A 14,441-nucleotide genomic window follows, 5' to 3' on the forward strand; every position below is an offset into this window, starting at 1 on the left:
AGTCCTCTCTTGCTTTTCAGATACCTTCGACACCTCTCGTCGAGTGAGCGGCCGCAGGAGCGAAGGGTGAGTCGCAATTATAATACATAAATTATGCATGTTATATTTATTTATATTGCTGGTATATCGTTATGAATTAGTAGTACCTATCGCGATATGTTGTTTCGACGCTTCGTCAAGCAACCTGCTCGACGTGTGGCTGCAACATAAAAAGATTCAGGGCTCTTGATCGATTACGTCAAAAGCGAGAAATACACGATAAATAAAAAGCAAAATAGCCCGAACGCCTGCCTTTTTTACTGTAACGATCAGTGCGACGAAAATTAACGTGACGTGGCATTTTTAATCCTTTTGCGTAATTCTTTCGCGTCGATTTTCGATTTTGTCATTTACCGACTGTCAGAGTAAAAGAAAAGTGCTCGGGCTATTTTCGAGATAGCTGCGGAGAACGCAGTCGAGGGGCTAAGAAGAAAGAGACGCGTCGGAGGTTTGATTAAAGCTCCGAAACGCCAATATTCACACGTCCGCCCCTAACGACGACACGATTTTATCTGCTATAATCCGCGAGGGCTTCTCGTCAGACGCCGATAAAAGCCTGTTAAGTCGCCGACTCGAGTCGAGCGCAGCTCTGTCGCCGTCACGGAACGTTCGCCGGACGCGCTCGAGACGCGTTATCCGGGCTGGCCGGCTGAAAAAAGCGCAGCTCCCCGCCGAACAGATCAGAAATTGTCCCGCGATTATTAATAAAAGTAGGAACACGTTTTATAGGGCGCGCCAGTTTCGTGAGAATTGACCCTTCGCTTTTCCACTCGTTACACCGCCGCGGAGGGCTTCATTCATGCCCGCGGCGGCTCATTCATCGGGTCTCCAGAGAGGTCCTTTCTCTCCTTAGACTCTCGCTCGTACTATCGCTCCTGCCGCCGTTCCCGACGAAGCGGAGATCTCAGACTGACCCGATGCTTAAACTCAACTTCGTGCTCAGACATAGATTTCGACCTTTCTACCTCCCTCCCCCCCCCATCTCTCTCTCTCTCTCTCTTTCTGTCTTTCTCTCTCGTTTTCGTTCTTTTTCCATCCTCCGGCGTCTTTTTGATCCGACTGGCGGGAAATGACGGCGCCCTTCTGGTCGCTAAGCCTTTGCGCCTCCCGCGCCTTCCCGACGCGTCGTATGCGTGTTCGTTAGCCATAGGACACATCCCGCTTTATCTCGTGATCTAGGCTATTGTGCACTTCTTCTTTGGCCCTTCCCGCGAGATGCACGTGCCACTCGCGCGCGCGCGTGCGCGCGTGCGCGCGATTGTCTCGATCGGAACACCGCGGGAACACTTTGCGCCCGGTCCTCGTGCCTGTGTGGTCCTGCGGATTTAATTACGCGTATTAGATCCTCGGTTGGAGCACACAGAATGTATAAAGTAACACGGGATATCTGAAACGCGCGCGACGATGGGCCAAGAGAGCCGGATGTACGTCTTTGAAGGTCGCCACACCTACACCCACCCTCATAGCCCTTTGTCCTCGACAGTTCACCAGACGATCGTGCATATCGCGTTCGTGCGAAAGTACGCTAAGCAGACAGAATAATCTTATCATGCATGGTTAGGTAAGATTGTTAGGATCTCTTGCTCGCACACGTTATTGACTGATTCTTTATCGATTGTCCAGAAGCGGGAACAATGTGATAACTATATGTATATGTTAATAAACATTATTGGAAACGAATAACGTGCATTGAGAGAAAAGGATGTAGAAAATAAGAAAAGATATTTATTTGGTAAATATTAATAACAAATTTGAATTAGATCTGAATGTCTTTGTTTCAAAGGAATTTAATTTGTTTAGAAAAAAAATTATTTTCACACATTGTTGATGACTGAAAAAATAATATATATTCTCCAATGACAAAATATGTTTCTTTTTTTTTTTTTTTTTGAAGCGTAGTTCTTCGCGAAAACAATTTTTTTTCTCTAAACAAATTAAATTTCTTTTAAACAAAAGAATTCAGATTTAATTCAAATTTGTCATTAATACCAAATAAATATCCTTTCTTATTTTTTAGATCTTTTTTTCCCAATGTGTATAAACATAGGTAAATGCATAATCAGTACCTACCGCATAGATCTTTTTTATATCTTTAAAGATATCTTTTCTTGGCGTACCTGCTTTGAAAATACTAGTCACTTTACTATAGTAAGTGCTAAGATTATTCTGCTGGTGTACGTCTTCAAAACATACCCACATCATTTGTTATTATACAAATGTTGCACAAGAATAAAAAAGCAGGTAGAGAAAGGCCGACTTATTCGTCAATTTCAATGACTTGTTGTTTCTTAATGCGATTGTGTGTTAAAACGCGTTAGATGCACTGAGATCAATCTCTCTTTGTGTCTTCATTACGGGCGCGAACACGCGGGAGCTTAAAAGAAAAAGAAAGAAAAATAATATCCGGTTGAACGAAGTGCGTAGAAAAGCCTGAGACTTCTTTGTTCCAAGACGAAGAATTTATGTCCTCCTCACAAGTGCCGTGCTTCTTTCAAGCCCTTTCTTGATAGATCTAACGTTCCCCGTCCCCGTTGCCCCTCCTGCGTTCCTTCTCTTTTACCGCCCCTCACATCACTTCTATTTATCTTGGAATGAAGAGAAGTATACGGCTGAACACAAAGTATACCTCAGTAGAACGTGTTCTACTACGAAGTATTTCGAAAGACGCAGTATACGCAGCAACGGTTAGAATCTTGACGACCATGCGTTAGGAATTCAAATGACTGTGGTTGCCAGTCATTTGATTCGTTGTTCCTAATTTACGAGACGTTACTTTATACTTTCCTATTGTAAGTTCCTCGTCCATTGACGTTGAGTTCAATGCACCACAGACATTATGTTATGCGGCTCCGTTGCAAAGATTGTAGCGCAAATATTTTTAAATCGAAATATTATCATTTCAAATCGAGTAATATCATTTTCAACCAAAATTTTGTTTTATATCCGAATAAATTAGTACGGGTGAAAATAATATTTTGCCACTAATTTTAATAGCAATTTTCGCCATCAGTTCAAAATGCCGTTGATCCAAGGAACTAATAATTGACGTGTACATTTTTTTTTTTTATTATTTCGTTAATGTAAACTCTTGAGATGAAATCTTGATTAGAAATGGAGTGTGTTTGTTATATCCTTCAAATCTGTATACATCAATAAGATAGTAATGAAATGATAAGTACGAATTTGTTGAGAACAGAAGTATCGATTCGCGCACGCCGGCAGAAGGTTGCACGCGGCTCGGTCATCATGAATTTTGGTCGACGGCACTTTTTTATCGAACAGTACCGCATATTGTACGATTCCCCGCTGGATCGCGAGGAAGCAGCTGATTCTACGCGCGCGCGCCATTCTTGTCGGTCGCATTAAAGAAGGGAAGACACCGACACGGAGAGAGGCGAGCTTTAAACTTTATCTTGGCGTTAAGATAACTTGACATGATATTTGAACTTCGCCCTTTCCACGAACTTATATCGTGAAAACGCACAATGTAGAGCGCTGATAACGATGTTTGCGCGTGCAAGCTAATCAGCCAAAATAAGTAGAGATCATCTACGAGGAGAACCCGATTGCCTCAGAAGGAAGAGAGTGGAAAGAGAGAGAGAGAGAGAGAGACAGAGAGAGAGAAAGAGAGAGAAACTAAATTGTGATTGTATGAAATGTTGAGAATATTGACGCTAAAGTGGCTAAAATGTAGCAAAATCATAAAAGTAGCTCTTCCCACGGAAATATAATATTTCTTTTATACAGATAAGATTTAAAGTTAAAAAATGGGCGGTTTGCAATTTCTTTTACAAATACCCAAATTTTACATAACATTTTATGCATTCAATGCATAATATTGCAAATGCATTTTATGTTTTCAATGTGTGAACATTGAACCAAAACTAAAATAAATAAAAATTTTCGCTCTTGTATAACATATTTTTTTTTTATTTTTTATTTTATTTTATTTTATTTTTATTTATTTTTTTTTTTTTAATTGTCATCTCGACCGTTTCGTTAGAAATAAGTCATCGTCCATGGCTTCAGTGTTAAAAGATTACGAATAATTCAAATCATAAAGTTCTCCCACCCCTGCTCTCTACCCGTCATTTGCCGATCAACCATCAAGCTGTTGAACAATACTCCCGTGTACAGTTCATACTTAAACACCGTTTTCGCAGCAGTGTTTTCAACAGCCTTGCGGAAATAAACATCACCGAGAGACACAGTCAAGGACGACAGAAAAGTGATCGTCTTCTCCCGCGAGATGAGAGCCCGTATAAGTCGATGAATTAAATTTCCAAAAGGACCGTCCCATTGCGATACCCCGGTACCCCCGTTCCTTATGAGTCCGAGAGAAAGAGCGGCAGAGAGGGGGAGGGGGAAGAAGAGCGTGATGTCGATGATAAGGCGCTCGAGGAGGAGAGGACGAACGAGCCGAGGTCAAAAACCGCGACGATCCCGCGCCGAGTGAGAGAGACTGTACGCACGAGCGTGTGCGACTACACGCGCGGAGAAACTTTAACGCGCGCATCTCTCTCGCGGTGAATGCAAATGCTCGCCGGTTCTCGTTCTGGGAAGCGTTGGTAGAGCTCTTTGCCGGACGCCGGCTCTCTCTCTCTCTCTCTCTCTCTCTCTCTCTCTCTCTCTCTCTCTCGTCTCCACATTCCAAACAGCGAACAGCAACAACGCTACACCATTGGCCGGTGTTTCCCGCCGAGACGTTCCGATACGGGAACCAGTTTCTCCGACGCGTCGCGTCGCCTCGCGCCTAGGGAACCTCAGCTGATCGCGCGGTCGCCCGACGCGGACAGCCCGGCGTTGCTACGTCGAGCAACGATACGATTTCCTCGTTCCCGCGTCCGGAGGGAAGGGAAACCCTGGTCGCTTTTCGGCGATGTCTTTAACCTCCCTCGACTCGCCCATATCGGTCTGTCAGAGACCGTCGATGTTCTTCGGAAAGCATAAACGTTATCGTGTGCGAGCATCTCGTAGCGTGGAAACCAATATTTATGTCGCAACGTGTAATGTATTCCGTCCGTATTATTGAAAACTTGGTCCCACTATTCGAGCATGAGTCGCTTTGTGCGGATGAAGAAAATACGGAAGGTTAAAGCTTATGTATAGGTGCTTATGTACACAATGCGTAAACGAGCGCGTGATAACTCTCTCTCTCTCTCTCTTTCTCTCTCTCTCTCTCTCTCTCTCTCTCTCTCTCTCTCTCTTTTCTCTTTCCCGTGGGATTTTATCGCCTCGCTATAAAATCCGCGTTATCAGCATTATCTTTACCAATAAGGACTTCCTCAGGTGTCGGACGGCACGTTCGGTAAAAAGAAGCGTCTTTTGTAACGTGTTACGTTAAACAGAGGCGCCTCGTCTGCGGCTGCGATCGCGAAAGTTCCCGCGCGTTTTCTCCCGCCTGCGGACCAAGCCAGATTCTCTTCTCCCCTCTTTAACTCTCGTCCTCTTCCTACTCCTTGTCGCGTCCTCCTCCCTCTAATCACTGCAGCTTTCTTTCATCCGAGCCGAGCCCGCCTTTTTCTCTCGGAGGGATCGATCCCGATCGGATACGGAGTCTGAAAAGTCTCAAGTTCAATCCTTGTGGGCAGATGTGTGGGAAGACGTTGGCGAGTTTGTGTGTAGTACCTGTGCATCGTCGGGGTTCATACTACGCCACCATGGCTCGCATATGCACTTACCTGCCCACCGTGCGTAGTAGGGCCCCATCGAGAGCGAGGGAGAGGGAGAGGGAGGGACCTGTTGCTGACTGGCATCCCTTTTACGCGCTACTCTCTCTCTCTCTCTCTCTCTCCCCCTCTCTCTGTATAGAACCTGCTGTCGTAGATTCCGCTCGATTTGTTTGCCGTATCCGCCCACATCTTCAGTCGCGATAGATTTTTGCCATCCCTTTAAATCGCGGTGACACTCATATGTTCGCGACGATGCGCATAGGCAGACGAGCGTTTTCCAAAAGTGACCTTCTCCACGTTGGGTCTTCTCCATCTGACGGCCTCTGATACGGCCGGATTATTGTCTATTGTATTATTGTCTGAATGCACAGAGTGTCGCAAATGTTATTTGCCGAGCATTATCCCGGTAGGAAACGAACTCTTATACTTTGCGCTTTTAACATTTCATTGCGCTCAACATTTCATATCTGTATTTTCGCGCTTGTCGTTGTTTCTTAACTTGAGCCTTCTGATGTCTTCGATTAAAGATCACACTTCCGATCGAATATTTCGACAAAATCGAATTAAGTCACGCGCGAAGGTCTGGAGAAGGCTCGATCGTCTGGAGACGTCTCGTTCGAGCAAACATCTCAAGAGGAAACAGCCAAGCGGCGACTCTAAAGAAAGCCTCTTTGGCATTTTTGGCGGGAAGGGAACTCAGACGTTGCACCCAGGCAAGCCTCTTAGGAGTCTTGTTACACACGAACAAACAGGTTCACACATCCGCCTACAATATTTATCGGCGAACACAGCGGTCGTTCTCTCGGGATCGGATAACCGATCTTTTCCAACGCGTGCTGACCTAGCGTACATGTGTCGTCTTAGCTGTGTGTATGAAAGATTTATCGGAAAAATTATCTAAAAAGGGAAAGAAACCTATGCGAATTCTACGATGACCTAAAACTTGTGGAAGGCTACTCGCTAGAAGCGGAAGCGATACTCGAGTGACTTCGAAGGGCGATCGAAATTCTCGTTACAATGTTAACACTTTGTCGTCCTGTCTTGTTGCTGAAGATGTCACTTTGACGAATGGCACTTCCTTTAGCAGCGCATCGGTCTCTCTCAGAGACCGTTAAGATCGACGCTTCTCCAGGCCCACAAACATTATCGTGTGCCAGCATTTCAGCTGAGAAGCAAAATTAAAGCCCGAAACCAGTTTTGGATATACATTTCTATTATTTAAAACTCGATCTCGCAGCCCGAGCACCAGTCTCCATGTGTTCCTGTGTAAATAATTTTCACGCGAGAGTCATTTTAAGATCAATTTTGACGCTATAAGAGCGTCACTTCCCTGTGAAAATGGCTTTCGCGCGAAAACTTCTCGAGTATTCCTCGCTCCGTCCGAAATCCGAGACAACTCGGGGAGAAATAAACATTCCGATTTTGTGCGCCCATCGCCGAGACCGATCGAGCTCTCCTCTTCACGCGCTCCCCCCTCCCCCTCCTCGACCCGGGGGATACCATTTCATTTATATTCTAAAATACCGAATGGAATAAGGTTTTTACGAAGATCCTTGGAGTCTTAACGTTTGGTGTGCCGTTCCTCTTTTTCTTAAGCCGCTGTCGAGGGCCAGAGGAAGGCGCACAACGGAAGATGAACCGTGAGACGACGAGTTACTCGCCGGTAGGGACGTGCGTTATAGTCCCTTCTTCCTTCCGCGGATGTGTAGATGTCTCGAACGTGAGACCCTTGGACTATGTGTACGAACGTACACAGCGGCGAGCAGGCGCTCCGTTCGCGTGTGTGTGTGGGCCCCCGAGGGAGAAACCAGCAAAAGGAAAAAGAAGTATCAAGGGCTGAGGCCGTGTAGTCGTCGCCGTCGCCGCCGCTGCCGCTGTCGTAGTAGTGGTAGTGCCGGGCTTTTAAATCGGCCCGTAGGAGAGTTTTAAAAATGGCCGTTTGCCCGGCCGGGTCTCCGTCAGCTGTGCGTGTGGAACACGTCAGCTGATTAGTTTTGGCGGGAAAACGGCGCGCCAGCACGTACGGGAGAAAAAGAGGCGCGCGATCCGTTTCTCTCTTTCTTTCTTTCTACCTTTTCTCCTTCTTTTCATTCTTTCATTTTCCGTCCCAACGACGAGCATCGCGATAATTAGTCGCGCTCGATAATCGCTCGTGAATCGGCGTGAAATCGCAATCTCTCTCTCTCTCTCTCTCTCTCTCTCTCTCTCTTTCCGGTAACTCGATAAATATTTATTGGGTATTACGCCGAAGAATATCTTGACAATATATCTCGTTGGCTGATTCTATTTCTAAATCCTGTGTAACTGACTGTGTAACTGACGAGTCTTTTTAAGTTACTTAGTCTTTTTAAGTTACTTAGGATAGATATACTTTCTCGAGTCTTAAAACACGAAACAAATTTGTTTTCGCATTTTTATATATTATTTGTGCTCTCGACTGTAAATCTTCGCGAGTGCATTCGGTGGGTGTTTTAGGTTTCGAATGAAATTCGTGGATAATTCGGATCATATTATATAAGAATTGAAGTAATTTATTACTTTGGCCGACTAGAGAAGTACGGTCGATAATTTATTACGATTTGAGCCGGTGTCCGTTAAACATCCGTTTCGGCCTCCGTCAGTCAACCTTTCTCGTCCTTTTGCTCAGTAGGTGGCTTTTGTGTGTGCTCACGTATATACTAAACGTATATACTAAACTATATTTTATTAACAATGAGAGAGTTGAGGTTAACTTCGAATTGTAACAATTAAGTGTTCTTTAGAAAAGCAATTTCGAAAATTCTTTTTCTGTAACGAGATAGGCTGGATCCGCTCGGCATAATGCAACTTTGACGGCCTTTGTATTTGAAAGTAGCCATTGTATTTGAAACTCAGGTACGAGCATATCTGCAAACCCGAATATAATTAAAAATTCGAACTGGAAAATTCAAATTATCAGGATTGTTGGACAGTCAGACAGTGACAAATGTCTTTTTTGTAACATTCAAGTGTAATTAAAGATGGGCAAAGTTAATGAGGTCGTAAAATTCGGTAAATGTGAAAATAATGACCGCTACGAAATATTTTAAAGATGAAGCCGAATATCAAACAATAAATTCGAAGAAACGTATACAAAACATATAAAGACAGATTTGTTTTGTTTCAAGGTTCGAGGAGATATTTTAAATAACTTACAAAGGATCTTTCACGCTCGATTGCTTAGTCTTAACGAACGAACTTGTTTGCTGCGGAGACCCTTCGCCCTTTTCAATACGATATCGGTCGAATCCGCATCCTCGTATCGTGAGGGTGTAGATGAAGAATCTCTGCCTGCACTCAACGTGTTCAAGCAAGTTTCGTTCCTATAAATTGGTCTCAGACTTTGCACTGCTTCATCGAATATTCGCCATATCGGGATTACGTCAGTCGTATTGATGTAATAATGATGATATCATTGTTCATATAATAACATAAATAGTAAAATCTAAATAGGAACGTAAAATTCCAGAGTACATGTTATGTCCGCGAAGTGTCAAATAGATTTATATTACAGTAGTATTGTATTGCTAAAAAACGCAATCTCAGTTTAAGAATGTCAAATCTCTAATTTTTTCAAATTTTGAATCTCCAAAGAGGATCGCAATTTTCGAATGGGGATTCTCGAGAATTTTACTTTATTGATCGGCCTCCAAAATATCTTTCACGCTGTACGTTTGTGTATTATCAAAGCGCGAATGTATTATAAAAATTGACTCGACGTTGCTTTTTTTTTTTTGAAGTTGCATATAGCTTGTCAGTTCGCTTGTTCGAGTCGTGTCGTTACCGTCTCGCGTCTGAAGCAGCTACCTTAATGGTAGCTGCACTTTTTCATATGGTTGATACAGCTACGTGCGTAAGTATATGGGAGAGCATTCCCGAGAACCGGTATTGACTCTCAAACCGGGCGAGAAAAATTATCGCTTCGTGCAATATATCGAAGATACACAGACCGATTGAACATCATGGCCGTTTCCGTTACGGTTTCTTTCTTATCGGAAATTTAAGGTCAGTATTTTAATCGCATGCGACGTTAGATATATCCCGGAAATTAAGTAACTGGAGCAAACAACGTGGCGCGTAAAAAATGTGCTGGTATTCGTCTTATTTTAGGATCTGGTATCTATGAGCGAAAAGAGTCGCGTTGTGTCCTAAAAACGTGTTTACGTTTCTTGTTGCCTTGTCCTCAGCGTTTAGAAGCGCAAAGAAGAAACGCCACTTTCATCACTTAAAGTTCCACCAAAGCAGATGAAAAAATGTCGAGACCTTGCTTAGACAGCATAAAATCCATTAATCCGAAGAAGCGAGTTATCGAGAAGGTATAGCTTAAACGATTATAGCCGGAAAAATGTATTTCCGACCTGTTCTTCGCGCCAAAACCGCACGCCTAGATTTTCTTTGTCTGTATTACACATATAGGCGAACACACATACAAGATAGCCAAGGAGCAAGGTGGTTCATGGGTTGGTAGAACTCGTTAAATCGAATAGAAAAATTCTCTCTAACAAATGGCGCGCCGCATCGTTAAGAAAACATCTTGAATGATGACATTTTCGCTTGAACAGCTGTCCGTCTCATCGCTCGCATTCATTTGTCACTTTCCTTTCATTAATATCTAAATAATCGCTGCGAGATAATTTATATATAAAATGGCAGAGGATCTTGTGCCATTCAGTTTCTACTTGTGCATGAGCGCTTGGCATGAGCCAAGTTTAGACAAAGCTACAGGATGAAATTTTCAGCGAAGACCAGCTTTTCAAGACATTAGCGATGACTCGATGGCGCTTTGTGTGGAAGGAAGACCTTCCTTCGCGTCTCGGTCGATTTTCGTCGAGAGATTTCAGGGCTCCCCTTGAATGTTACCCTCACTCACACTCACACACACACACACACACACGTAGCGAGAAGCCGCCACGTGATTATCATTAGCCATGTAAATGCATAACGAAAGGCATTGAGGCGGGGGGAGGGGGAGGGCAAGAAACGAGTTAGCGAGAGAAGCCGGCGATAGTCTCACGGTGGTGTAAGAGCGAACCGACATTTCAAGTTTGGCGACGAATCCTTTTCCTTCGGTGCGATTTCGCGGCCGGGCAGTCCAAGTAACCGAAATTCACCTTCCTCGGCGCAGGGAAGCGTGTATCCACAAAGGGCTGCCGGCTTTCGCGTTGTGTGAGAGGCCAATTGAGAACTCGCAGAGCCTTCGGGCTCTTAGCTCTCAGCTGATGGCCCCACCAGGCTCAACGTGGGACCTTGCGGAGAAGGGCGGGAGAATTTCTTTCGGGGAAAAGGGCGCCGACGTCGGCGTGTCCGGCGGAGAAGCCCTCCCGGGCCCCGGGTGATGAGGCAATTTCGATGGGAGGCCCGAATATGCACGGTGCGCATTTATTCTCCCGGCGTGTACTCTGCCTTCGTACACCGAATAATTCCACGGCTTGGCATGCGTGGTGCGCACGTGACGGTGACAACAACTCGTTCGCATATCCTTTCTCCCGTTCTTTCCGCGATACGTCGAGGCCGCTCGCAAATTCACGGGGCGAGCCGACGTCCCCGACGGCAATTTCGTTTACCTAGCCCGCTCTCTCACCGAGCAGTTTTCTTCTCAATTCGAGCAATTATCGTCGTCATATAATTGGAGCTGCACGTTGCACAGTTAGAGAGTTGCATTAAATATGAAAAATATGTCTCCTGAGGTACCAAAGTCCTCGAGGACTTGGCATGCGCGGAACGTTGAGCCAACGTTTCTTCGTCGCTTTGAAGTTCTGGGAAAGTTGGAAAAGTACGCAGAGTTGCCGAGGACACAAAAGGGAAGAATAACAGAAACCAGACGACTTCTTGTGAGCGGAGAGAATGGGTCCTCTTCGTATGAGTGACGTTCGTTCTCCTTCGTGCCGTTAGTCTCGTGCGAAAAAGAAAGAGAGAGAGAGAGAGAGAGAGAGAGAGAGCGAGACAGTCTTTTTCCCTTCCCGCAAGAACAATGCGCGCAGTTATCGGCGAATCCGCCCGAATTCGGTTTGAAAGAGGGCGAAAAGCCTGAGAGAGGATCTGCGCGCGGCGCGGACTCGAGAGAGGGCGAGATAAAAGAAGAGGAAGTAGCTTGCACGGCGACGCGATTCGCCGATACGCTTTGAATACGCATCGAGCACAATCGCGAGACACCGAGGCGTATTCCGATTCCGTCCGGGCTGAAATAATGGAACCTGTGGTCCTGCGCTTTTGCGCCACGACCAGGATCTGCTTTGTGAGCGGAGGGCGCGAGAGCCACCCCCTGCGCGCGCTTCCGGCGGCGGCAGGTACACGCGCACTCGCGTATCCGTGCGACTCCTTCGACGTTGTTGCTGCGGCCAGCCCCGGCTTCCGTTCGCGGCAGGTTGAAGGAATGTGCGCGCGCACGCGTATCGCGATGTCCTTCCACGGGAACAAGGACGCGGGATCATGCGCTCTTATGTAACGTTTCAACGCCGTGCCGATATCGCATCGCGACTGACGGTTTCATCGTTTGACTATACGTCCTTATTTATTTAAGAGGACAATTCTTTATTTCGCTGCTCTGTCCTTTGAATTTTTTCTTTTTTTTTTTCTTCTAAAATGGCCATTTGTCTCCGAAGAATATACTCTCCGTAATATATGGGTGACCGTATATATCTTTTTCGACAAAATAATACACCTTTATTTAAAAGGATATTCCTTTATCTCGCTGCTCTGCCATTTTTTTTCTTCTAAAATGGCCATTTTGTTCTTTGTTTTGTTTAGAAAATATACTCTCCGTAGTACGATGACCATATCTTTTTGTACGAAATAATGCGTCCTTTATTTAAGAGAATCCTTTATCTCGCTGCTGTGCCTTTTTTAGACTTTTTTTTTTTTTTTCTAAAATGGCCATTTCGTTCTTTATTTTGTCGAAAAATGTGGCCTCCGCAAGTACAGAGGTCCGCAAGTACAGAAATCGGTCGGAAACTATTGGCATTTCTTTGAAGCCGGTGTCTGCGATTTCCGGTCTCGCCTAAGCGTGTGCACGCGTCGAAGCGAAAGGAGCGCGCATTTCCATAAAATGTCTTATTCATTCGAAGTTGTATATGTTTATTATTTATTATCTCGAATCTTATTTGTACAGGGAGAAGGGGGAGGTGGATACACACGCGGTTCGTTGGTAGAGTACAGGGTCTCTCTCGCTTTGCAAGCAGTTTCTGCGGTAACTTTTGCAGTAGATGCTACACTAGTACACTTTTGCATTCTTTTGGTTCCCACTCGCTTGACTTATCAGACTTGTCAGACACGAAATAAGCGTACAATCTTAGTCGCGGCAAGGCGAGCTAGACGACAGCTTCTTCACACGATGCCTTATCGTAATTACCGTGATGCTGGTAATTAATCTGCGAACATTAATACAGCGAAACGATGAAATTGCGAGGAGAGATTTCATCTACCTAAACCGGTTCCTCGCGTGTCGGGCAATCTTTTGCACTCGGAAATGAGAATGCTGACATGTATAAGAAAAGACCACTTCACACATGCGGGTTGTACGTGTGCGTGAGGCTTTATCGAAATTCAAATTTTCTAGAAGTGTTCATAAATATATTAGTGACTGGTTCAGCATGTGGCGTCGACACATGCGCGCGCGCGCGCGCGCGCGTGTGTGTGTGTGTGTGTGTGTGCTGTGTGAGCCTCCGCGTCGATTCCCATGCTCGGGCGTACGGAGTTGCGCGAATTCTGGAGAAGCCGATCCCGCGACTCGCGAGTCCACATAGCCGAGGCTCCGATGCGAACGGTACACATTCGATATCGATGAATGGAAGCTTCCCTCGTGTATCCATTCGGGAGATTTTCATGGCGCCGTAAGCTATTCCGTGGAGAACAGCTCTAATCGCCCTGTTGACATCGTTTTATCGTGCAGCTCGTAGGTATCGGCGGCGGCAGCCGCGTGCGTGTTTACTCTTAGTCAGCGGACCAACGCGGCTTAACGAAAAGTCCCCGGTAAATTACCCGGGGAACTTTCACGCTCGATATCGATCAACCGGCTACATCCGCTCGGAGTGTCTCCGAAAGCTCTTGCGGTAGGAAAAAGAAAAAGAGACAGAAGGAAAAAAGAAGAAAAGAAGAGTGTATCGTACTGATTGCATCACAGTGCGAACATCCTCGGCTAATGCGCGCGAATCGCCGTTCGAGTCGCCCGACAAAAGAAACAAACAAAGAGGCCCGCTGTTGGAATGAGGTTTTCGGGACCATCCATACAGAATGCACGGAAAAGAATTCGAGCTCACGGAGCTCACGCGCGCGCGCGCGCGCGCGCGTGCTGTCGTGCAAAGCCGCCTATCGCCCGGACGTAGACCTCACAGGGCCACATGAATAAACAAATATCGCGTCGGCCGCACGCGGGTTCAATTAGTACGCGCTCTGAAATATTACAATGCGTGCCGCGCCGCGCCGCGCGCGCCACCCGACGACGGTTAAAAATTACGCAACGTCCTTCATCTCGCTCGCTCGCGTTTCCTCGCTCGCTCCTCGCCCGGCTCCTCCTTTCTTTCTCGCGTCTCGCTCTCCTCGGAGCTCGTCGCTGCTCCGGCATGCTGTCGGAGGAGATGCTCCTCTCTCGGCTGGACTAGCTAACTCGGCGACGTGGCGGGCTCTCGGGGGCCCCGGCAACAGAGCGGAGCAACTCTCGTCGTGTGTCGGACATGCCTTGGCGGGTAGTTCCGACTTTCTGTGCGTGCGCGGGAA

The 14,441-nt window shown here is 46.0% G+C and overlaps 1 protein-coding gene across 3 annotated transcripts in view; it reads left to right on the plus strand.

Moving 5' to 3' along the window:
• Positions 1-14,441, plus strand: part of LOC105189068 (M-phase inducer phosphatase) — a 53,060-nt gene that overhangs the window by 15,423 nt on the left and 23,196 nt on the right. For all 3 annotated transcript variants that reach the window (XM_011151129.3, XM_011151286.3, XM_025305414.1), the window contains one exon: positions 21-66. In XM_011151129.3, coding sequence (XP_011149431.1) covers positions 21-66 — 46 coding nt within the window. The remainder of the gene's footprint in view (positions 1-20; positions 67-14,441) is intronic.

Source organism: Harpegnathos saltator, unplaced genomic scaffold (genome assembly GCF_003227715.2).
Source record: "Harpegnathos saltator strain DR-91 unplaced genomic scaffold, Hsal_v8.6 scaffold695, whole genome shotgun sequence".
Lineage (NCBI taxonomy): Eukaryota > Metazoa > Arthropoda > Insecta > Hymenoptera > Formicidae > Harpegnathos > Harpegnathos saltator.